This window comes from Triturus cristatus, chromosome 7 (assembly GCF_964204655.1).
Source record: "Triturus cristatus chromosome 7, aTriCri1.1, whole genome shotgun sequence".
Classification (NCBI taxonomy): Eukaryota; Metazoa; Chordata; class Amphibia; order Caudata; family Salamandridae; genus Triturus; species Triturus cristatus.
This window is the reverse complement of record NC_140590.1, coordinates 937,692,347-937,715,463: the sequence shown is the minus strand read 5'-3', so window position 1 is coordinate 937,715,463 and position 23,117 is coordinate 937,692,347. Positions and strand designations below refer to the sequence as shown.

Sequence of the window (23,117 nt, the reverse complement as noted above, 5' to 3'; positions counted from 1 at the left end):
AACATTATCAATTTGAAAGTATTGTGACAAAAAAGTATACCCTCAACACATACAATGAAATATTAATCAACTTACTAAATCTGCCCCAGTTTGAAGCAACACATCTGCAACATCAGTGTGTCCATTTTCACAGGCATAGGTCAATGCTGTGTCTCCGGATGCTGTTATAGCGTGAACATTAGCTCCTGTTAGAAACCAACAGCAAAGTTCAATTATAGAAACACTGTTGATCAATCCAGCAAGCAGACAATTAAAATGAGATTAAAACATGAGGTGGTGTAGGGGACACACTCGTGTGAGGTAGGAATAAGGACTTAGTACACAGCTGGGGGGAATTGAGATGTCTGACAGGGGTATTTGGGAGGGGGTTGGATTGGGCAAATGGACAAAGTATTAGGGATTGGGCAGATGGACAAAGTATTAGGGAAGTGTTTTAAGGAGTGTGCCCATGTATCATTAGGACCATGTTTTTTATTTAAGGTATTATATACTGAACCCCCAAAGATGACACTTCTTTACATACCGTAACAAGTGTAATGAAGACAAATATGGGAATTGGCATTGATTCATCAGGACAGTCAATATTAAACTAAATCTCTCTGGAAGAGAAGTTATTCATGAACAAATGGTTTCAAGTGAAAAAGATGCTAATATTTTGACCTTGTTAACTATTCACACCATATAATATTTTTAAAAACCGCAATGTAGTGAACTGGGGTTCTTCCACAAATATATTTCCTCCCATAGAGGAGACTTTAAAGGTACATTTCTAAAGCAATTTCGGTCAAATAAAGTTGTAAAATTGTTACGTAGTACAGCCATAAATGAGATGACACGTTGAAAAAATACAACATCCATGAAGACAATTATAGATCAAGAATCATGGCTACTATCTCAGCACAGAGGAATGGTGAGATTGGCCAAAACCCACTCAAGTCCGAGCAGATGCTGAGGGGCTAACTGGGAAGTGAAGATTTACTTACCAGTTGTCCGTGTTCTTACATGTTGGCATTCTCTCTGAATCCATAAAAAGTAGAATGATTGCCATACTCTTACTGTAGGCACACCTCCCTAGGGGAAGGTCTTATTCTATGGCTCACAGCTATTTCACACAATGGGGTAGGATAAAAATAAACTACACTTTGACAGTTTGTCCATCATGGGAACAAATGCAATGCTGTCACAGAAAATGTAAATCAGTCTTCCAAATCCACAGACTTCCTAGATTCTCCAGACAATCCAAGTATTCAAATGTGTAGTCTACCATGAGGAACTATGGTTATGCATGAAGCCATCAATCAAAGGAATAAAGATTATACATTGTGCGTTGTGAGAAAGTGCCCTCTTTCTGCACGGTACGCCCCCACTTTTTGCTGAATTGCTGATGTTCTTTGACTGAGTGTGCCCTGGAGTCCTGCTAATCAGGTACCCAGAGCCTATGTTCCTTCCCTAAAATTGCATTGAAGCCTAAAACCCAATTGGCATCCCTGACCACAAGTAGGGCCATGTAAATTGTACCACTGGCTGCTTAAGCTGCCATCCGCAGACATGTTTCTGGACCCCTGGGTCGACAGCCTGCTGCCCTCGGGGGCCTGAAACAATGCACATCCTGGGACGAGGTGCCAAGCCTCCTCCCCCAGGATGAGCAGGGTCACGAAGGGGAAGCTTCAAAAAGGCATGCCGCCTTTGTGAGCTTCCCCAGACCGCTTGCTGCTTTCAGCAACTGGTCCCCACTAATTCTGCCCCCCACTTTAGGCAAGAGAACTGTCAGGAAAAATAAATGAGGGAGAGAGGTGTGCCCACCTCTGGCAACGCCACCCCTCAGGTGGGGGAGGCGAGGTGAAGCACAATGCAGAGTCCCCGCCATCTTGAGGATAAAGGGGACCAAATAACCAGAGACAGGCTCCTGCCCCCCTTCCATGGGAGGGTGGCACATTAGGGGGTGTACCCCACCCCAGGGATGGGGACCCATTGGTCCCTGCCCCCTACCTACCTGTAACGCTCCTAAACCTAGTATTTAGGGGCCCCCTGAACCTTGCTTCCTCAGATCCAGAAACAACAAGAAAGAAAATAAGAAGGACCGAAGAGCCATGCAGAGATAACAAGAGGACGACGCCCACTGACTTGGCCCCAGCCCTACAGGCCTATCTCCCTTCGAACCTGCTCCTGCGAAACCCCGGTGTGTCCTGCAGCCAGCAACCTCAAAAACTCCGGTGGACCTGCCTGCCTTCACTTCCAAAGACTCCTTATCCCGTGAACACCGGATTTGTTCAACTGCAACCTCTGGCAGCAGCCGGAGACCGCAAATCCAGCCCACTTTGCACCTGCCGAACCCAGCCCGAGCTAGAGTTGAAAAATACTACGAGGAGGTCTCCCCGGCGATTGTGACCCAAGATCCGGAGATCCCAGACCAGCTTCAAGACCCCAGCCAACGCCTGCAGCCTCAATACAGAGGACCCCCTCTACCACTACCAAGAGCGGTTAAGACTTTCCGTCGCCAAAAGGCACCCCTGCACCAGACGCTGAGATTGTAACAAGAGTGCATCACTGACCCTGGGGGGCCTCTGAGTCTAACCCCGGAACCTTAACTCCCAGGGGGTGTAAGAAAGAATGCCGAATTTTTTTTGGGGGGGGGGGGGGGGGATTTTGGGCAACCCCTACCCCTAAAAACAAAACTACTGCCCCCATCTGCTTACAAGGGGGGGGGGGGGGGGGGCTAGAAAGACTGGAATTTTGCAGGGGTGTAGGCAATGGCCCATCTCGGGCAGCCCCCACCCCTAAATCCAATTAAAATAAAATCCCTGGCATCTAGGGCCACTGCCCCCATCTGAGGCAGAAAGACTAATTTCCCCAAAATTATTCTGTGAGCAAAGGCCCTTGGGCAGCAAGACTAATTTTGTGGGGAGGGGGGTGGAGGGATTGTCATGCCCATCTTGGGCAGCTCCCACCCCTAAATTCCACAAAATAAAAATCCCTGGTATCTAGTGGGCTTTCTGCCCCTCCCCCCCCAGGGGGTAGATTGGGGGCCATTGCCCCCATCTGACCCACAGGGGGGCCAGAAAAACTAATTTCCCCAAAATTATTCTGGGGGGAGCAAAGGGCCTTGGCCAAGGGGCCGCTACCCCCTACCTAGTGGCTAGTGGGTGGATCCCTGCTTGGGAGTAGTACCATTGTAAGTTATCGGCTCATTTCAGTTTCGGTTTGTGTGCAATGACGTCAGTGCGACGTGCGCGCTGATCATCATTGCACAGAAACCAGGGGAACAGCCTTGGGAGCTGGGGGAAGCTCTTCCCCAGCTCACAAAGCTGTTGGGAGGGAAAGGGAATCCCTCTGGTGCTCGAACAAGGGGGATTCTCTGTGCCATGTGATCGGACTGCAAGGGGTCGTCCGACGCACATGAGCACCGGTGCGTCAAGACGGCCCCAGGCCGTCCGACGCACCAAAAGGGTTAAAGTATAGTTAAGACAGTTTTCTGCTTAATTAAATCCGATTTAAATAATTTACATTTTTAAAGTAAGTGTTCCGGGGGAAAGAGAACTTTTCTATAGAAGTGGTCGTGATACAAGTGATTAAGGATGCTGAAGGAAGCTGTGGATGAGATGCAGCAGACTGTGGTCTTGCTGCGACACCTCCTCGGCCCACGAATGGCGTTAGTTAGATGATCATGGTCACAGGGTAGACATCCGTCAAACTCCACTCAGTGCCGGCAGAAGTCCAGCCACCAATGGACTACCAGTCGCCCGAATCTTATTCACCGGTCAATCCTTCGTAGGTCGATAACTCATCCTTTGGGGGTCCGGCGGCACTTCTGGACCCAGCGAACTCCGGTGCAACTTTGTGTATCGGGTCCTGGATCCTGGTGCTGCATGGCTGCGGCTGGCTATGGATTAAAGACTTTGACCTACCAGCTTGCGCCAGCAGGCTTCTTCAGCTGTTGTGCCCCTGTGCTGCAAACAGAAGGCCAGTCAGGAGGCTCTTGGAGTTTCTTGGCTTTGGCTGGGCTCTGGAGATAACTTCTACTTGAGAAGGACACAGCAGGCACAGTCTCTCTCCTTTAATAGCCACTAGGGGCACTCCATGACGGTGCTGCCTCTCTTTGCCGGTTCCAAGGTGCAGCAGGGCAGTCCTTCATCAGTCCTTCTTCCAGTCCAATCGAGAAAATATCTGAGCTCGTGGTAAGTCTACTCAGAAAAAGTCTTCGGGGCAGGATGCGGTTGGTAGCTTCTCACCGGATGACCACTTCTTGCAAAGCGTGGTTGCTGGGCATACGTGGATGCACAATTCTGCCCACTTTCAATATGGCAGGACACCCCTCCAAGCATGTGGAGCTCCGTAGCACAAACCCAGAGGTCTGGCTTCCAAAGGGGCTACACGCCGCAGGAAAACCAGTTTTCCAACTGGTTTCCTCTCTCCTGTCCCTAGTGCTAGCCTGTCTGCCTGAACAATGGAGCAGCTCCTGTCCCAAGTGTTACCCATTTGCCCTTCAAAGGCACGTTCTCCTTTAAAGCTAGCCTTTTGGGGCGACACCTGTGTGGCTTCCTGAAGGAAGGAGGTGAAACCTTCCAGAGAAAGTCCCTATTGTATCTTTTCATGGGTGTTAGCATGTTTCCCCAGGAGGGCAGAAAGCTGTCTCAGTGACAGAACCCCATGTGTAACAGGTATGTCCATAGGGGATTGAAGGCAACAAAGTTGCAACTTTGTTAAAGCTCAAGAAGTTTTACCCTATCTTTATGAAGCTGAAAGGGTTCATCTAAGGTTAATGCCTGAAGCTCATCAACTCTCCTTAATGAAGTTACTGCAATGAGGAAGGCAACCTTCCACGAAAGGAACTGTAAAGGACAATTGTGAAATGGGTCAAAGGGTGGACCTATCAGTCTTGTAAGTACAATGTTGAGATTCCATACCGGTGCCAGAGGTATTCTGGGTGGTATTACTCTTTTTAAGCCTTCCATAAAGACTTTAATCACAGGGACATTGAACAAAGATAAATGCTGTCTCTTTTGCAAATATACAGCTAATGCTGCAAGGAGAGATCGAATAGATGTGCAAGCTAAAATAGTTTGTTGCAGGTGCAGAAGGTAAACAATGTTTTGGACAGAGATTAATGTTGTTATTACAATAGATAACAAATAGTTTCAATTTTGCTGCATAACAAGCTCGGGTAGTGGGCTTTCTGGCCTCTTTTAGAATAGTCATAAGGTTTGGTTACAAATTTAAGTGTCCAAACTCTATGACTTCAAGACTCAAATCAGCAAGTTGAGCTTCTTGGGGTTTGGATTTCTGATTTCTCCATGGTTCTGATTGAGATGGCTGGAATTGAGGTACAGCTTTTGATGCGGAACTACTGAGAGTTCCAAAAGTGTGGTGTACCTTGGTTGACAGGCCCATGTGGGAGTTAACCAAAATCAGTGTGAGCAATGTTTGCCTGAGCTTTCGAACCAGAATGGAAGGAGTGGGAGAGGCGAAAAAGCGTAGGCAAATAACTTTGACCAATTGATCCATAGGGCATTGCATTTGGAGCGAGGGTGTGGGAAGCTGGAGGCAAAGTTTGGACATTTTGTGTTGTCCACTGCGGCGAACCGATCTATTTGTGGGAGTCCCCTTTGTTGAAAGTATGGAAGGAGAACTTTGGGATGAAGTTCCCATTCGTGTATTTGTTGCCTCCTTCTGCTGAGGAGGTCAGCAATTTGATTGTTGACTCCTGGAAGATGTTCTGCCGGAAGATGAATTTTGTGATGAGTGTGAGAGAGTGAGTGAGTGTGAGAGAGAGTGAGTGAGTGAGTGAGTGAGTGAGTGTGTGTGTGAGAGAGAGAGAGAGAGAGAGAGAGAGAGAGAGAGTGTGTGTGAGAGAGAGAGAGAGTGAGTGCGAGTGTGAGTGTGACCTTGTTTTAAATCAAAAAAGGCCAGAGAGTCAGAATTGACCCCAGGACGCAGATGTGCACAACAGTTGATTGATTTACTTTCATTTCAATTAACTGTTGTGCGCAGCTGCATCCTGGGGTCAGTTCTGACCCTCTGGCCTTTTTTTTTATTTATATTTGGTGTGAACAGGTACACACTGTCAGGTGCAGCACACGGATCAATTTAGTTGTTTCATTATGGAGTATAGTGTTAAATGAGGAGTGCACAGTCCACATTCGTTTATTAATTTCCCCCTTGTTTTAGTACACAGTAGATGGCTGTCATGTTGTCCGTACAGACAAGGACAACTTTGCCTATGAGATGAGACTGAAAAGCTTTCAGCACTAGAAATATAGCTAGAAGCTCTAGATCGTTTTTTTTTTTATAAAACTTTTTATTAATCAGCATAACAATCACATTACAGAGGAGAAATAAAAGAATCACATGTTGACGACAGAGTACATCAAGTAGTGCAAGAATACAAGTCATATGGAACGTCTAGGGCGAGGGGGGATCCTCCTCCATGGGGGAGAGAGGTGGCAGACACATATCCCCACGATATGAATTCCACATGCCCCACACACGTGACCACTTCTTAGGGCAGCCACGGGCTATATACACAGTTTTTTCTCTGAACATTGACCAGTCTAGATCCTTCTCCCACTGGCCCACCTCCGGAGGCCGAGATGCCCCCCACAGAAGCTCTAGATAGTTGATGTGGAAACTTTGTGCTTGTTGTCCCAGAGACCCTGAATTGTTTAATTGTGGAGATGGACACCCCAAGATGTGAGAGAGGAGTCTGCTGTTAGCACGATCTGTGGAACAGGGTTGATAAAGGGCCGCCCTTCTGATCAATTTGGTGGGTTCCACCACTGCAGAGAGATGGATGCGGCTGTCCACCAACACTAGATCTGTTAATTGACCCTGTGACTGATTCCACTGATGTGCTAAGCATTCCTGTAGAGGACGCATGTGTAGTCTTGCGTTAGGCACTATTGCAATGCATGACACCATCATTCCTAATAGTTGGATGAAAGTCCTGACTGCTCAGTATTGGTTGGCCTGAAACTGTTGTAGGAGAGTAGGGTCTGCTTTCTATGTTCACCCCCACTTTTTGCTTTTGCTTTACTGGTTTTCGACTTAGATGTGGCTGTGGGCCTGCTAATCAAACCCACAGCCCTGCTGTTCTCTCTCTAAATTAATACTATGTACTTTAGGTGCATAACCCATTTGGATAGGATCACCTTATTGGCCCCTGTACAGTGTACCCTAGGTACCCAGGGCATAGGTGTACCCTAGGCCTACCAGGGGCTGCAGCATGCATTATGCCACCCCTGGCCTGGCCTTCCATTTTGACACAACTGGCTGATCACTCAGCTGGGGCAAGGTCGTGTAATCACCCCTTGCTTAGGTGAGTATTCCTATACCTAGCTTACATATAGACACATGTGTACCTATCAGTCACTCCTATGGCAGGCCTTAACAATCCGGGAGGCAGAGTGCTTGGTAACATGTGAGATGGTGCTCTAGCATGAGCTGAGCCTGTCTGCAGCTTTCGGAACCATGTCCTTATAGCTGTTCTATGATATAGCCTACCATATACTCTTAAAGTACCTTATAATCTTAAACGGTTATGGTAACTATGGTTTGGCTTTATCGAAACATGTCGTGTAAGGTGTCTAACACTTTGGAATAATACCCCCATACCATTTCTGGACATGAGGATATTATTCCCCCCTTCTAGAGGGAAAGACATGTTAAAATCATACTTCACTGTTAGCCTCTGACCAAAGCCTCAGCATCACAAAATGGATGCTGCTGTCACGACACAAGTCTGACCTCCTGCTGCTGGGAGTGATCCCAGCCAGGGAGGCCTGGACAATAGGTTTCCTGCTTGGGGAGGTGCTAGCACCTCCCCAGACAGCCTTTAGTGTATTGGGGCAGGGTGGGCTGAAAGGAATGAGACATGCCTGGGGCACACAAGGTGTACCTTGCATAGTCCAGTTCAAACCGGCGCTGGGGCACTCCAGCCCCAGCACGAAACTGGACAAAGGGAAGTGGGTGTAACCACCCCCTCCCAGGTCCCACTCATAAGGCGTGACCTAGCAGGTATCCCAGCCCCCCAGATTAGTATAAGAGTGGGAGTTGGGCCTCAAGACTTTAGATTATCCTGAACCTGCAAACTTGAACAGAAACTCTGGACCTTCGACATTCGACGAAAGAAGAAGACTGAAGAATCTCCCTTGTGGCCAAGGAGTGGCTACCCTGTGCAAACAGGCACCATCAAGAGACTACCCTTTGCTTTGCCCAAGTTCTACGAGGGACCGACTGCAGAGCCCGACCAGAGCCTTGACTTCCAGACTTCTCCAACCCTGATCCACATCCACAGCCGTGCTGAGATCCGTGGAGGCGACGAGAGACGTGGGACCGGCTACCTGGGAAAAGTGGCTAGTATCTTCAAGCGCAGCTTCTGAGGCACCCTCGAAGTTGTGCACCGGGGATTGAGAAGCCCCAACCCCAAGCACCATCTGCACCGAAGATCAGCCCCCAAGCACCATCTGCACCGAAGATCAGCCCCCCACACTCCACGAGTCCTGCGTGGGGCCCTTCTGCATTTTCCTGCTTGCCGCGTCTGTCCGGTTGCTTGCCCGCTGGCTAGTGGCCTTTGAGACGACGCACCCTGAAATCTTCAGCGCTGGTTTGGCTCCTCCAGACTGGCTCCCGCTTCTCTGCAAAGAAGAAGCACCCCAGATCTTCCTGGTCTGCACCAGAAGCAAGTCCTCCGTTCTTCGTGGGTTCCGCTTGCCAAGGCTTGGTGAGTCCTAGTCCAACTTCGACGCCGCCGACAGCAAGAGCCTTCGTGGGACAGCTCGCCTCCTGGTCCTGGTCGTCCTCGACGCTTCCTGGTCCTCGTGGCTGCAGCGACAAGCTTCACCTTCACCTGCAATCTTCACGACATCGCCTGGTTCCTTCCTGGTTCCACGTGGTCACTGGCCACCTGCTTGCAGGTCTCCTCTCTTCTTGATCCCCGCCTTGGGATCCACCGGACACTCTTCACTGACTGCCTGTCAGCATCTTTCTTCAGGCATCCATAGGAGTCGACGACGAAACCAGACGCAACTTCACCCCTATGCACCCGCAGCCTGTGGGCTAGGTAACTTGGGTACTCCGGTGCTCATCAGGATAGTGACTATCCTAGTGTCTAGTTTTCCAGTCTCGACTTCCTAGCTACTCCGGAAGGGTCCTAAATCTATCTATTTCTAAACTGTACTATTGCAACTGACTTTTACGCATTACGCGTGAGTGTTTCCACTCTGCACCTGAATCCCGTGGGCCTCCCACTTCCTAACCTTTGGTAGTATAGTGTAGCCCCAGCGATGGCCTAGGCCTATCCTATTTCCGTGACAGTGGTCCTTATACCACTTACTTAGTATATGGTTTGCGTGGCCCCTAGGGCCTAACTGTATTACTTACCTGTGTGACTTAATGTATGCATAAATAAGACTGTGTTGTACTTACCTCTAATCTCATAAAGAGTGCTGAGGGTTTGTCTAGAATAAATACACTTTATTTTGATATATATCTGTTGTGGTGTCCTTTCATTTGGTATTCAAGGGATTATATATGGTATCACAGCTGGCTTCACATGCCATTCAGAGTTTAGCCTAAGACTGCTCTTGTCCATGCTACCACTAGGATAGCTGGTCTATAAGGTTGACTTTACAACCAATCACCATAAGGGTATTTGGACAGATATAAGGTGTACACTAGAACTAGTGACATCATACATCAGGCCAACTTCTCACAACTGTAATAAGAGTTTGCATATTGCGAATTCTGGCTGCACTGGGCGAGGCTAGAGCCGTGTGAGTATTGAGAGTCGCTCCCAGATAAGATTGTGCTTGTAAAGTAAAGGGTGTAGATGAGACTTTTGCACATTGACTGTGAAGCCTAATTGTTGAAGTAAGTTTAGCGTGGTATGAGTGTATTTTAGACACTTCTGGTGTGTGCTGGCTTTGATGAGCCAGTCGGCCAAGTACGGGAAGACGTGAATTTGTTGTGGACGCCCTGAATATTGACCCCTTCTCGGAAAGAGAGGTTCATAGTGCTATCCAGTCCATTATCCCGCAGAAAGCAGCTGGCCCGGACGGCATTCCTGGTGATGTCCTTAAGCTTGATCCATCTAACTGGGGGAAGCTACTTTCTACCCTTATTAATGCCATCTTAAATGGCGCCCCGGTCCCCGAATCTTGGAAGGGGGCCGAGGTCGTTCCCATTTTCAAAAAGGGTGCCCGTGACGATCCAGCTAATTACCGGCCAATTAGCCTGATCGACTCCTCCCAGAAGGTCATCGGGAAAGTGATATTGGAGAGGATACTAACTTGGGTGGATGATAATGGCATCCTCTCTGATTATCAAGCAGGCTTTAGGGCCGGAACAGGCACTATAGAACAGGTCTTTAGATTGTTTCTTATCTATTGGAAGGTCGTCCTTCTCGGAAAGGGCAGTCTCTATCTAGCCTTCATAGATTTAAAAACAGCATTTGACCTTGTTCCCCGAGATAATCTTTGGCGTGTCCTGACTAATATGAACATCCCTTCTTATCTGTTGGCCCTGTTAGTAAAACTCCATGATGGTAACTATGCCCAAGTACGTTGGGGTCCCCAGGGTCAGAAAACGGAGAGAATCCCAGTAAACAGGGGCGTCCGCCAGGGATGTGTTCTTGCTCCCACCCTTTTCTCACTTTATGTGAATGGGGTGGTGGATCACCTGCGGGAAGTTCCGGCTGATGCACCTTCCCTGGCGGGCGAACGTGTTCCAACTCTCCTGTTTGCTGACGATACTCTCCTTTTGTCTAAGACACCTATGGGCTTGCAAACTCTTCTTGACAGTTTTCAATCTTTCTGCAACGACAGAGGCCTTATTATTAATACCACCAAAACAAAATACCTAATTTTGAATCCTCCGAAGAAATTAGGTCGGCCTCCAGTCTTAAATGCAGTTCCTCTCGAAAGGGTCAAAGAGTTTGATTATTTGGGTATCCGCATCACAGATACCATGCGCTGGACATCTCATGTACAAAAGATGCTCTTAACCCATAAGAGGGTGACTGGTGCCCTTCTCAGAGAGCATCGTTCCTCCTCAACTAAGCCAATAGCTCCAGCACTGGATATATACAAGGCAAAGGGCGTGAGCTCGGCACTTTATGGTGCTGAACTATGGGGCTCAAGTAATATTGAGGAACTTGCTAAATCCGATTCCAGCTTCTATAAGGAACTGATGGCACTTCCACAGAGTACACCTATAGTGCCTTTATTGTCGGACTTAGGGTGCCATGCGCTGATAGACCTGGCAAAAGCACGCCCTCTACTTCTCTGGGCACGGCTCTGGCGGACCCCGGAGCTAACTAAGTATGCGGAGGGCCTGTCCGAAATACTTTCTATGCCTTCTTGGAATAAAATTAAATGGCTGAAAGATGTTAAGACCCTTCTCTACGATCTTGGTCTTAAAGATGCTTGGATAAACAGAACTTCGCCCCCGAAAGCTGAGTTGAAGAAAATCTACTGGAGTTGGGTTATAGGTAAAAGGAATTCTAGTTCCCAATTAGGTAGATGCACCACTGAGTTCCTTCTTCTCAAAGATGTAGTTCGCTTTGAGCCTTACCTCGATATTATTCAGAAGCCATATGACCGTGCCCTCTATTTTAAATTTAGGGTTGGCACTCTCCCGGTGCGCGAGCTGACTGCTCGCTGGAAATTTCCCTCCCAAACTTCACCTTTTTGTCCTTTCTGTGAAACCAAAATTGAATCTATTGCACACGTGCTTTTCGCATGCCCAGAATATAAATTCCCAAGATCATATTGGCTCAAACCTCTATGCAGAACCTTGGGCACACGTGACCACCTTATAGCGCTGCGTATTCTTAAATCAGACACGCGATCTATGTACGCTTGCGCTCTATCAAAATTTCTAAGGTGGGCCTGGCTCTTAAGAACTAAAGCTCTTGCAGTTCTTGGCTAAGCAGCCAGGCTGTTTCTTTTACTTGCCTGCGCATGTTTTTTTATATTGTCCTATTTATAATGTTTACATGTTTTTTATAGAAAACCTTGTAGATCTTGGGAATATGATGAGCTTATATTTATATGATCCTTATATTGGTGCCACATGTTTGTACATTTTATATTTGTATGTGCTTTTTAAGATATTTTTTATCGAAATAAAGCTTATTTCAAAGTCAAAGAATTTGTTGTCTTCTGAGATGAGCTACCTCTACTGCTAGGCATTTGGTAAACACTCTGGGAGCAGTAGTTACTTCGAATGAGAGTACTTTGAACTGATAGTGTTTGCCTGCTATCACAAATCTGAGATATTTGCGGTGAGCTGGATGGACCGGAATGTGAAAATATGCATCTTTTAAGTTTAGTGTGGACATAAAATCACCTTGTTGTAGATGTGGAAGCACTTGTTGGAGCGTTACCATATGGAAGTGTTCTGACAGTATAGCAGTCCTTTTTGGGGACTAGGAAGTAGAGAGTACACCCCTGAACCTTGGTACTGTAATGGAACTGGCTCTATGGCTTCCTTTTGTAGGAGAGATTGCACTTCCTGTTTCAGTAACTGTAAGTGGTCTGACAACAGTTTGTGAGCGCGAGGTGGAATTTTAGGAGGATTGGTGGTAAGCTCCAGGCAACAACCATGTTGGATAAAATCGATCACCTATTTGTCGAATGTTATGGATTGCCAAATGGGGAGAAACTGTTGAAGCATTCCCCCAACAGGTGTTAAATAATCGGGGGGTGGGGGGGGGGGAGAAGTGGGAGAACGTTGGCAAGTCACTGTTTGTTGGGAGCAGGGGAGTTACGTGCTATGGCACCTCTTCCACTTCCTTTGGAATTGTTTCCTCTATATCCTCCTCTATAAAAACCTCTAGAGGGAGAGGACAGAGTGTTGCCTTTATACGAGGAAGCATTTGGGTCTGAAGATGTGGTTTTGGAACCTATTCTATTTGACGGAGACTGGAGTGCTCCCATGGACTTTGCTACCTCGGTGTCCTTTTTAAATTTTTTCTGAAGCCTGATCCACTTCAGGACCAAAGAGCTGTTGCTTGTCAAAAGGGTTGTTTAAAATGGATTGCTGACCCTTGGTTTAATCCCCAAAATCCTAAGCCATGCATGCCTTCTGAGGAGAAAGCTGGTATTTATCTCCCTAGCTGCGGTGTCAGTGGCATCTAGAGCACATCCGATAGAAGAGTTAGAAATTAAGTTTGCCCTCCTGAACTAACTCTGGTGCCTTGCTTTTGTGTTCGTCTGGGATATATTAGAGCAGTGTGCCCTGTCATACTTAGTCAGAAGGCCCTGTGCGTTTGCGATGCGCCAGTGGTTAGCGGCCTGAGCAGCCACTCATTTCCCCGAAGCAGCTATAAGCTTAGATTCCTTGTCTGGGGGGAGGTGCTTCACCAGATGTTTGTGAATTAGCCCTTTTGCAAGCACTGGACACCACTAGGAAATCAACAGGTAATTGTCCTTTGATGAACACAGGATCAGATGGACAATGTTTATATTTCTTATGGACTCTGGGAGTTAAAATAAGTGTTCGCACAGGGTCTTTGAAGAGGTCATCTGAATGCCTCATCATGCCCTTTAGCATAGGGAGTGTTTGACTTGACCTGTGTTTGGACCCAAGAGTTTCAAATAAAAAGTCTTCCTCTAAGGACTTTTTATGTAATGCCACCCCATGGTATTCTGCTGATTTAGCAAGAAGTTCTTGATAAGCCGTATTATCATCCGGTGGTGATGGCTTTGCAGGGTAAAGGTCTGGGTCAGTATCTAATGGAGGGTCAATGGTGTAGTCACGGCATGGGTCTATAGGCAAATGAGTGTCTTCTTCATCAATATCATCCTCTTCAGGCTGTGTATGTGGAGATCCCTGAGGTGTTATGTGTAAGGGATTCTGTTGTAAATGTGGAGAAAATGGTGGCGGTGGAGGAGATTGTGGGGCAGGATAAGCAGGGCTGGTGGCTATGTCCTTTTTCTTCTTCAGAGTGATTTTATCTGCAGGGTCCTCTGAAGTATGTTTAAGTTTGACTGGTATTTTGGCAGAAATATGTCCTGAATCCGGATGGCTATACATTTTCTTCTGTTTAGGATCCAATTTAGCCTTGAGAACTTCTAAAATTGGTTCGGGAGGCTCAGAGAGGCTGTCTTTTGATTTCGGCGCCAAAATAGTTTTGCTTTTGGGAGCAGTAGGTTTCGGCTTCGAAGCATGTTTTTGTTTCGGAGCGGAGGGTTTCGGCTCCGAACCAGATTTGTCCTTCTAACCGGAAAGTTTCGGATCTGAAGAAGATTACGGCCGACTCGGTCCTGAGCCGGAAGGCTTGACGATTTGTTTTGTTGCCGAATCCAGAAGGCGGGGCGTCTGAAACGTTGTCTGGGTGCTGACATTGGCCAGAAGGCAGAGGTGGTACCGTAGCCTTATGTTTTTGGGAAAATTTTTTGGGGGGCAAGGGGACTTCGTACTCAAGTCTATCTTGCGTTCAGAATCAGACTATGGGAAGGAGATTGCCTCCTCTTCTTCTACCGCCGACGCCTCGACCTCTTCATGCTCCGAATCTTCGCTGAAGATGTCCGGATTGTATTGAATGCTTTGGTATTGCATTTCACATAGTCAAGCCCGACGATCACAGAGTTTTCTTCGACTGAAACGACTTATAGGTGTCTCGGTCTTCCTCCTTGTGCTCCGGTGATAGGCATAAGTTACAAACTTGATGTAGGTCGGTGCGATGGTACTTGGCGTGGAACAGAGGACAGAATTGGAATGGAACAGCGGAAGTTTGTCCGACACGGATATGCCCGAGGGCTTCCCCCGATGCTTCCGATTGAAGATAGAGAGTTTCCCGAACGATTCGATAACCGGAGAACAGGAAACGCCTTCGAGAACAATACCGTCTATGGTAGAGTGGATTGCGCACCGCGGGGAACCCAAAGAACGGCTCCGAACCAGAGTGCAGCAATACACGTCTGAACCCGATGGCGGAAAAAAACAATCTAACAATGGAGTCAATGCCCATGTGCACTATCACCGGAAGGAGGAGTCACCTTATCTCGTGACTGGAAAGACTTCTAAGAAAAACAACTTGCAAACATCTGGACCCAACACTAGATGGCAGAAGTATGCAAAGCATGTGTATCTAAAGCACACATGGGTCGAACTATATGGTCTGCTTGTGAGATATGGTGCACCCTGCCTTAGGACTAAATAGGCCCACCATAGGGGTAGCTTACACATATACCACGGGGAAAGTCTGGCTTTGCCATTATTTTAAATGGCAAAGGCGGGCCAGCAGTTTAAACTGTTCTTCCATCCTGCAAAAGACGAGCTGGGAGTCAAGTTTTACTTGTGTTACACCCAGGTCTTTGAGGGCAGAAACAATGACTGCCCTGGCCGGAGGTGTTGTCACCTTTCAAGCAGGATGCCTAAGTGATCAGCATATCAAGGTAGGAGGCTTCAAAGGTCTCTGCCGCCTTTGATATGTGATCCCAGGCTTCCCAGACGGGGGAAATGCAACCCCCCTTCCTAGCTCATTTGGCACCAGGACAGGCAGAAAAACTAGCTAGTCAGGAGGCGTGTCTCTCATAAGGAAGCACTGCTGCGTAAAGACATGTAGGTGAAATATTTACTTACCTGTGAAATTCAATATTTAAAAAAGTACTTACCTGATGAAAAAGTTCTTGATATCAAAATTTATATAAAAACATAAGTTTGTTTTCTAAATTGGTCTTGGATTTATTGTTGTATGTGTGTCTTATTTATTGCCTCTGTAAGTACACAAATGCTTATCACTACCCTCTGATAAGCCTGAAGTGCTCACCCACACTAACACAAAAGAGACAATTTAGTGTTATCATTTTTGACTCTGTAAAACAATAAGGGTTCCCTAGACTCTTTACATAGTGTTCCTCCTTTTGGTCCGCTATATAAATAGCCAGCTTCCTACAGCGTAAATGTGTTGGCTTTGCCAAGGCTTGTTCGCGAATGAGTGAAATTGTTCCGATTTATTACTGCCTGTAAAATCTTTATCTCCAAAAGCCTCCGGTGGATCTTTTTCGTTCTAGTGTCTAAATTATAAAAATGCAATCTCTTTTTATGAATTGGTGTCAGATTTCTTGAGTGCCATGCCAATGTCTTCAATTGTTTTTGTGCTATTTAAATGTCTTATACTTGTTCCTCTGTGTAAAGCCTTGCTGCTCAGTGCTACAGTTACCCAGGGTTGAGCTGAGAGTTTGACAGACGAAACCTTGGGGTTGGTGAGTGTATTACTTGGTGAGGTTTCAAATTCAACTACAAGGGCTGGTCTAGCAACCATAAAAAGGCTGAAAGGTACCCTTTAACAGTTCCCAAAACAAGGCCTTGCTGGGCTAGGGACAAAACTTCCCACTGTGAAGGGCCACCATGAGTCATTCCATGTTGAGGGTGAGAGTCCTAGGGTGAGTGTGAGAAAGTGGCTCTGTATATACTGTTCCTTAATAGGTACAGGGTGTACAGAGTCCACAGTCCCCAAGGGTTTGACAGAGGCTAAAGTTAGATATAACCTTACTCTCTAAAGTGGTAGCTTGGTCGAGCAGTAAGGCAGTATCAGAGGACAGTGTAAAGCATTTGTTGTACACACTCAGTCAGCAAATGGTCTCACACACTCAATAACTGAACTCTAGGCCAATGGTTTATATATAAAAAAAATATATGCTTGTTTTATTTTAGAACCAACAATTGGATTTAAAATATACTTTCTCAGAATGGGGGACCTACGAATACTCTGTGTGCCTGGCGCTTACCTGGGGGCCAAGTGGAGACGCGCTGGTTGCTGACAGAGCGGGCAGACGGGACGCTTGTGTCCGGGCTCGTTGTTTCTCGCCGCCGCTGCCGCCACAGGAGTCCTTGCGGTAGCTAAGCGGACTTCATCTCCCACAATTACCGGCGAGGTCACCGCCCCCTGACAACACCCGCTTCCACGCCCGGAGGCACTTAAATCGAGGAGGCTTCCTCCGCGTCGCGGGACGGGCGCGGGCGGCGCCGGGCTAAGCCCGGGCAAAGGGCGGGCCCTCTGTGGCCCTCAGAGGCCAGAGGAGGCTGGGCCGGGCCTTAGACTCTGTCCTAATTAAGCTGCCGGACTAAACGTAGCCGTGCACAGTGAGACTCCTCCTTCTATATTGTGTTTGAACTAAGTTTATTGTTTTGTATTTGTTTGTTTTTAAATTTGCTATCTCACCAGTTGATGGTGTGTAATAAGTAGCATAATTCTGTAAGCTTTATTCTGGATTATTATATCCTTACTACCCTACCATGTCGAAACTGAAGGCCCCTTCTGGGCCGCGTACCATAGATAATTATTTGGTGCAAGTGGTGAGCAAAATAAATACTGATAGGCGGCAGTCACTATGGATAAGCACATCTCCACCGCCGGCAACCCCTACCCAGTTCCCGTTAGTCCTTTCACTACTGGATGATAATAGTTGTATTAATGCTACTAATTTGGAGGTTTCTGCAAGGGAACTGTCCTAGTTTGAGCAGGTTTCCCCCCATTTTAGTGGATATAGATGATCATACCGACAAGGTAGTACAATGCTCTCCGACACCAGTAACGCGGCTAGTTAGAGCATGTAGAAAAACCCAAAATAAAAGGGGGGGGGGAACACGTACTGTAAGGAAACGAGTAGCCTCACCATTAAAACACTCTGAAATAGACGAGGCTGCCAAGTCTAACGAAGCCAGATTAGGTGCCGATTTGATGAAGAACTTAGCGGATATTATCGACTTAAAGATCAGAGGTATCATACACCCACTTGTGTCAAAAATTGAACAACTTACTGCAGAAGTTGTTAGACTGGGCGGACTTCTTAAAAAGGCCATCGAAGAACCAGGAAGAGTAACTACTGCCACAACCAACAGTAAATGTAATACCCAGGACGTTCACTCTACGAAGATTATAGACAGTAGGGAGAATGTTATAGCTAACTCCATAGCCCCCCAAGTGCCAATTCGTAGTGACAGTCAGACAGCCACTATTACTAAAAATAGCGAGGGCTGGAAAGAAATAAGTAAAGGGCACGTTACTAACCTCCCGCCCGAATGTGCACCATACGTGGTAGTACTAACGAATGTACCGCCACTAGAAAGTGGGAGTCACCAAGAAACACATGACTCTTTAAAGAATAAAAGTATATCCTGGTTGAATAGGCAATGCGGTTTCCCGTTAAATTTTTCTGACCAAGTCTTGACTACCAGGAGAGTTAAATGGATAGGGAATTCTAGGAAAAGCTCAAAGGGGGATTGTGTGATTATAAACTTTAAACATCCACAACATGTTGTCACTGTCCTCCTAAGAGCTGCGTCTCTCCCGACCTCTGATGCTAATGTTTGTGCTCGATCGTTCGGTTTCTTTTACAGTCACTTTAATATTAATCACTGTGAGACTAAAGGAAACATTACCTATCCGGCTACCTATAGACCTCACCTTGGTATTCCAACTCAAAATAGATTTCATGCCCTTAGCTCTCTGGACTCTAATGATTGACTTATACAGGGGGGAGAGTTGAACTCAGAGAAGGCTAAAGGTATTGGCGTAGATGATTGTGTTAACTAAACTATAGCCTTGGCCACACGACCTATATCTTTTTTGACAAAGGTAGAGACTGTTGTTGAGGATCATGAGGATCTGTGTAATATAGGTCAGCCTATTGGGGGGGCCTCTGTTACTGGACCTGTAACTACGAATGCTACTAGAAGAGGCACATGTACTAGATTGGTCTGTTGGAATGTGGCCGGTTTAAAATCCAAGGGTAGTGACCCAGGCTGGAAAACTTTTATTTGCAAGTATGACATTTTATGTTTTCAGGAAACCTGGTGCAAAGGGGATGTTAATTATGAGGGATTTGTGTCCTATAATTTACCTGCACGGGGAGAGGGACCTGGTAGAGCCAAAGGAGGTTTACTTATACTTATATCAGTCCATCGCCAGATAGTGGTAAAAAAGCATATACCAGTAGGTGATCTTGTACAGATGCTTTGGATCTCTGAATGTAAAGGCCGCAATATCCTTTTGATTAACTATTACAATAATATTTTTGACGGCACCAGGAGTAAAATAGTAACAGACCTGGCCAATACCATTGATACTCTGAGCTTGGAATCTAACGTTGCATTTGATATTATCTGGTGTGGGGACTTTAATACTACGTTATGTGAACTGTCACCGTTAAAGGTTTGTGGGGTTACTAATAATGCTGGATGTGAAGTACTGCACTTTGGTCATGATGCCTATGGGGAAACCTTGCATAAATTAATGGGTTGTCATGACCTGGAAATATTGGAATGCTGTAAAGATGGAAATGGCCTGCCTTTCCCAACATTCAAAAACTGGCGTACTGATTCAGTGATTGATCATGTGATAGTATCTTCCAGTATTATAGATTGCTTTGCCCCACCGGAAATTGAAATATCAGCTATAAGTGACCACAATTGTATAATTATGGCCACCACTTTGTGGGAGGATAGTGAGGAGAGGTGGGGATTACAATTGATAATGTAGAAGCTCATAGGGTTAACGGGGTAAGGCTTAGATGGGTAGGGGAAAAAGCCTCAGAACTGATTACATCTATAATAAAGGGGAATTTGGTAGACATTGTTTTTATCTTGGAAAACAGATTCGACCATGAGCGGGTCTTATCTTCTTTAAGGGAATCAACACTGCCATTGATGCAAAGTTTACTGGTGGTAACAGGGGTCGTTCAAGGATTGGACCTGGTTGGTTTGACCACTCCTGTTCGACAGCTCTAACTAGCCTCAAGCAGGCCTTAGTAATGAAGCCCAGGGATAAAAACTTAGTAATAAATTTAAGGACAAATTATAAAAATGCTCTTAAAAATAGGAAGGGGGATTTACAGCAGCAAGCTTGGGATTCACTTAACCAAGCTGCAGAACTATCTAACTGCACACTGTTTTGGGCGACGGTTAACTCACCATTTCTTAAAGAGGCCAATGTACCAGACTTAACAGCAAATGTTCCTAGCGAAGGGTGGATTACCCACTTTTCGATTATTTTTGACTCTGGTAAAATTACTGATGCTTGTTCATCAAATTGGCCTATTTTGCCACTTGATATCTGTTAGGGAGGTCGAAAATGGCATCCGGGCGAGTAAGGGCGGGAAAGCCCAAGGCCCTGATGGGGTCCCGATTGACGTTTATAAAGCTGCACCTGAAGTCTGGGGACCCCTGTTGGCCGTCGTTTTTAATGCTGCTGTTTGTACTGAGTCCCCTCCAACCTGGGGTGAGTCTATTATTGTCCCAATTTATAAAAAAGGAAGTAGGTCTGATGCAAAGAATTATCGTCCTGTCTCTCTATTGGATTCCTCTATAAAGGTTATGAGTAGAGTTATGCTCGTAAGACTGGAGGAATGGGTGGAACAGGATTGCATTCTGGCTGACAGTCAGTACGGATTTAGGAAAGGCAGGGGTACGCTTGATCAATGTGTTAATTTAGAATTGTTGATCGGGAAGTACACCGATACAAAACCAGGCCTTATGTACCTATGCTTCGCAGACTTAAGTAGCGCTTTCGACATGGTGGACCACTCGATTTTGTGGCCAACCTTGTTGAAAATGGGAGTACCAGAGGGTATAATATTCTTTCTTGCCAGGATGTACGAGAAATTAAAAACCTGTGTGCGTTTCGGGAGTAAGGGAGAATGTACCCCAAACTTTAGCGTCAAACGTGGTATAAGACAGGCTTGTGTTTTAGCTCCTCTTTTATTTATTTTATTTATTAATGGAATTGATGCTATTTTAACCCCTTCGATGCTGCGCAGATTCCGCCGCTGTGCTGACGGAATCTTGCGCGGGCGTGGTCATGACGGAATGGTTCCGTCATGAGCACAGCTCAACCGTGGGTCATGACGGAACCATTCCGTCATGAGCACCGAAGGGGTTAAAGGAAGTTGACGCAGATGCTCCCATAATCAATGGTGTTTCAGTGCCGGTGTTATTATACGCCGATGACGCTGTTTTGTTATCTAGAACTTCTGTGGGACTGCAGCGGTTGATGGATAGTTTTGCGTCCTTTATAAAAGATAAGAAACTAGTTATTAACAAAGGAAACACGCACACCATGATCTGTGGTTCAAAGAATTCAAAACATACTATTAAAGGATACTTTATTGATAATGTAAAGGTGCAACAGGTGGATACATTTTGTTACCTAGGTATTACCTTTCCTGTGATAAGAAGTGGATTTATGAATTTAATAATATACGTAATAAAATGGCTAGAAATGCCCACGACATTTTTAGATTTGCCGCCAAAATTGGGGACCGTAGGACCGGGGACCTGCTGAAAATTTACCAGGCCAGATGTGTAACTATTGCACTATATGGGGCAGGAATTTGGGGTTACTGCTGTGCCCATAATTTGCAGCTGGAAGAAAATCTTTTTCTTAAAAAACTTTTATGCTTGCCCACCTCGGCCTCTAACGTTCTGAGTCACCAGGAATTATCTGTCAACTACCTACTCGACTTTTTATCCCTTAGGCCTTTGATGATCTGGCGGTCTATCTGGCTGAAGGATGAGAAGTCCTTTACTAGGTCTATTATCCAGGACTGTTTGCGATTAGACATATTTGTAGCAATACCCTGGATCAAATACATTGTATGTTTTTCAGATATTTTTAACCTGAATATTGTAAAAGATCCCGAAGCAGTTCTATTGATCCCCAAAACGGAGTTGATCAGGGCTTTTCTGGATTTTGCAGAGAGAAAGAGGGCAGTTGCTGCCGGAACTTTGTCAACTGTCGTGTTTTAGAATAGGTATCTATCAACGGAAGGATTTCCTGTCTATCTAACCTTGGTCACTAGGCCCTCGCATAAATTTGTGTTAACAAGACTCAGATTTGGAATGGTACACCATTTGGTGGCCCATCCGACAGCAAATAAACATCCATTTGGGCCTTGTAGATGCGATGGGACTTCAATACAAAGAACACTGCACTTTATCTTGTTCTGTAAACTGTACTCTAATTTTCGTATTGCTTTCCTTAAACCAATGTTTTTTAAATATGGAATACGTACAGTTGAGCATGCAATGAAATTAATATTTAATTTGCCATCTGCGGACATTTGTTTTTACACTGCAACTTTTTTAAACAAATGCATCAATTCCAGGAAAAGTATGTGTTTTTAACAGTGTGTAATTGTGTTTTAACATTTTAATCAGTTTTTTTTTTATTAATTTATTGTGATTCTTAATGTATTGTCAATGTTTACTGTAATTTGCCCTTTGTATTTTTTAAGTCTGTCCCGTGTGCTTTTATGGTCATTAATTTGTACCGAATAAAGCTTAATTGAATTGAATTGAGATGTTTTATATAAATACTTTTGCAATATGCAATTGCATCTATCATCAATCTAATCCTTTCCAGAGACACCTCCGTCTCTGGAAGAGATATATAGACAATGTTCTATGTATATGGTCTGGAGAAGAACAGGTCCTTTTGGAGTTTTTGAACTGCCTTAATATACAAGATGCCAGTTTACGATTTACATGGGTCTACAGTAGACATATTGTGTTGTATTTGGATCTGGACATCAGTGTGGAAAATAACACGCTGTGCACTGGTGTACATCATAAATCGACTGAAAAGAACTTTCTTGCATTACCAGTCCTATCATCCAAGAGCATTGCTGGACAATCTCCCAGTCGGACAGTTTCTGCGTTACCGTAGAAACTGTTCCACTACCTCGGCGTATCTTGAACAATCGACTGACTTGTGTGAAAAGCTGAGTCAGAGGAGCTATCCCCGGAGGATTGTTAATCAGGCACGGAAGAGAGCATTGAATACTCCACAGAGTGCATTGTTGGAAAAGGTCTCAAAGGAGAAGAACGACTGTCTCCCGGTTGTGATGACTTGATCCATTGGCTACCCAGATTCGTCAGTTGACAAGGAAACATTGGTCTATATTGTCAACAGCAGACTTCCGAATGCCACCTCCGAGATTTGCTTTTAAGAGGTCTAGCAATCTTAAGGATAAATTGGTGCATTCACGTACTAAATTACATCAGAAAGAAACCACTGTTCCCCCCTGGGCATTTTCCGTGTGGAATGTGTTCAGTGTGTAGTCTTACGACAAAGACTTTGAGTGTTATTCTGACCTCTGGTAAAGTTTGGTATCTGA

General features: G+C 45.7%; 1 protein-coding gene across 2 annotated transcripts in view; it reads right to left on the bottom strand.

Annotated features, from left to right (window-relative positions):
* Nucleotides 1-23,117, bottom strand: part of ANKHD1 (ankyrin repeat and KH domain containing 1) — a 1,109,311-nt gene that overhangs the window by 757,748 nt on the left and 328,446 nt on the right. For both annotated transcript variants that reach the window (XM_085617924.1, XM_085617925.1), the window contains exon 10: nucleotides 76-185. In XM_085617924.1, coding sequence (XP_085474050.1) covers nucleotides 76-185 — 110 coding nt within the window. The remainder of the gene's footprint in view (nucleotides 1-75; nucleotides 186-23,117) is intronic.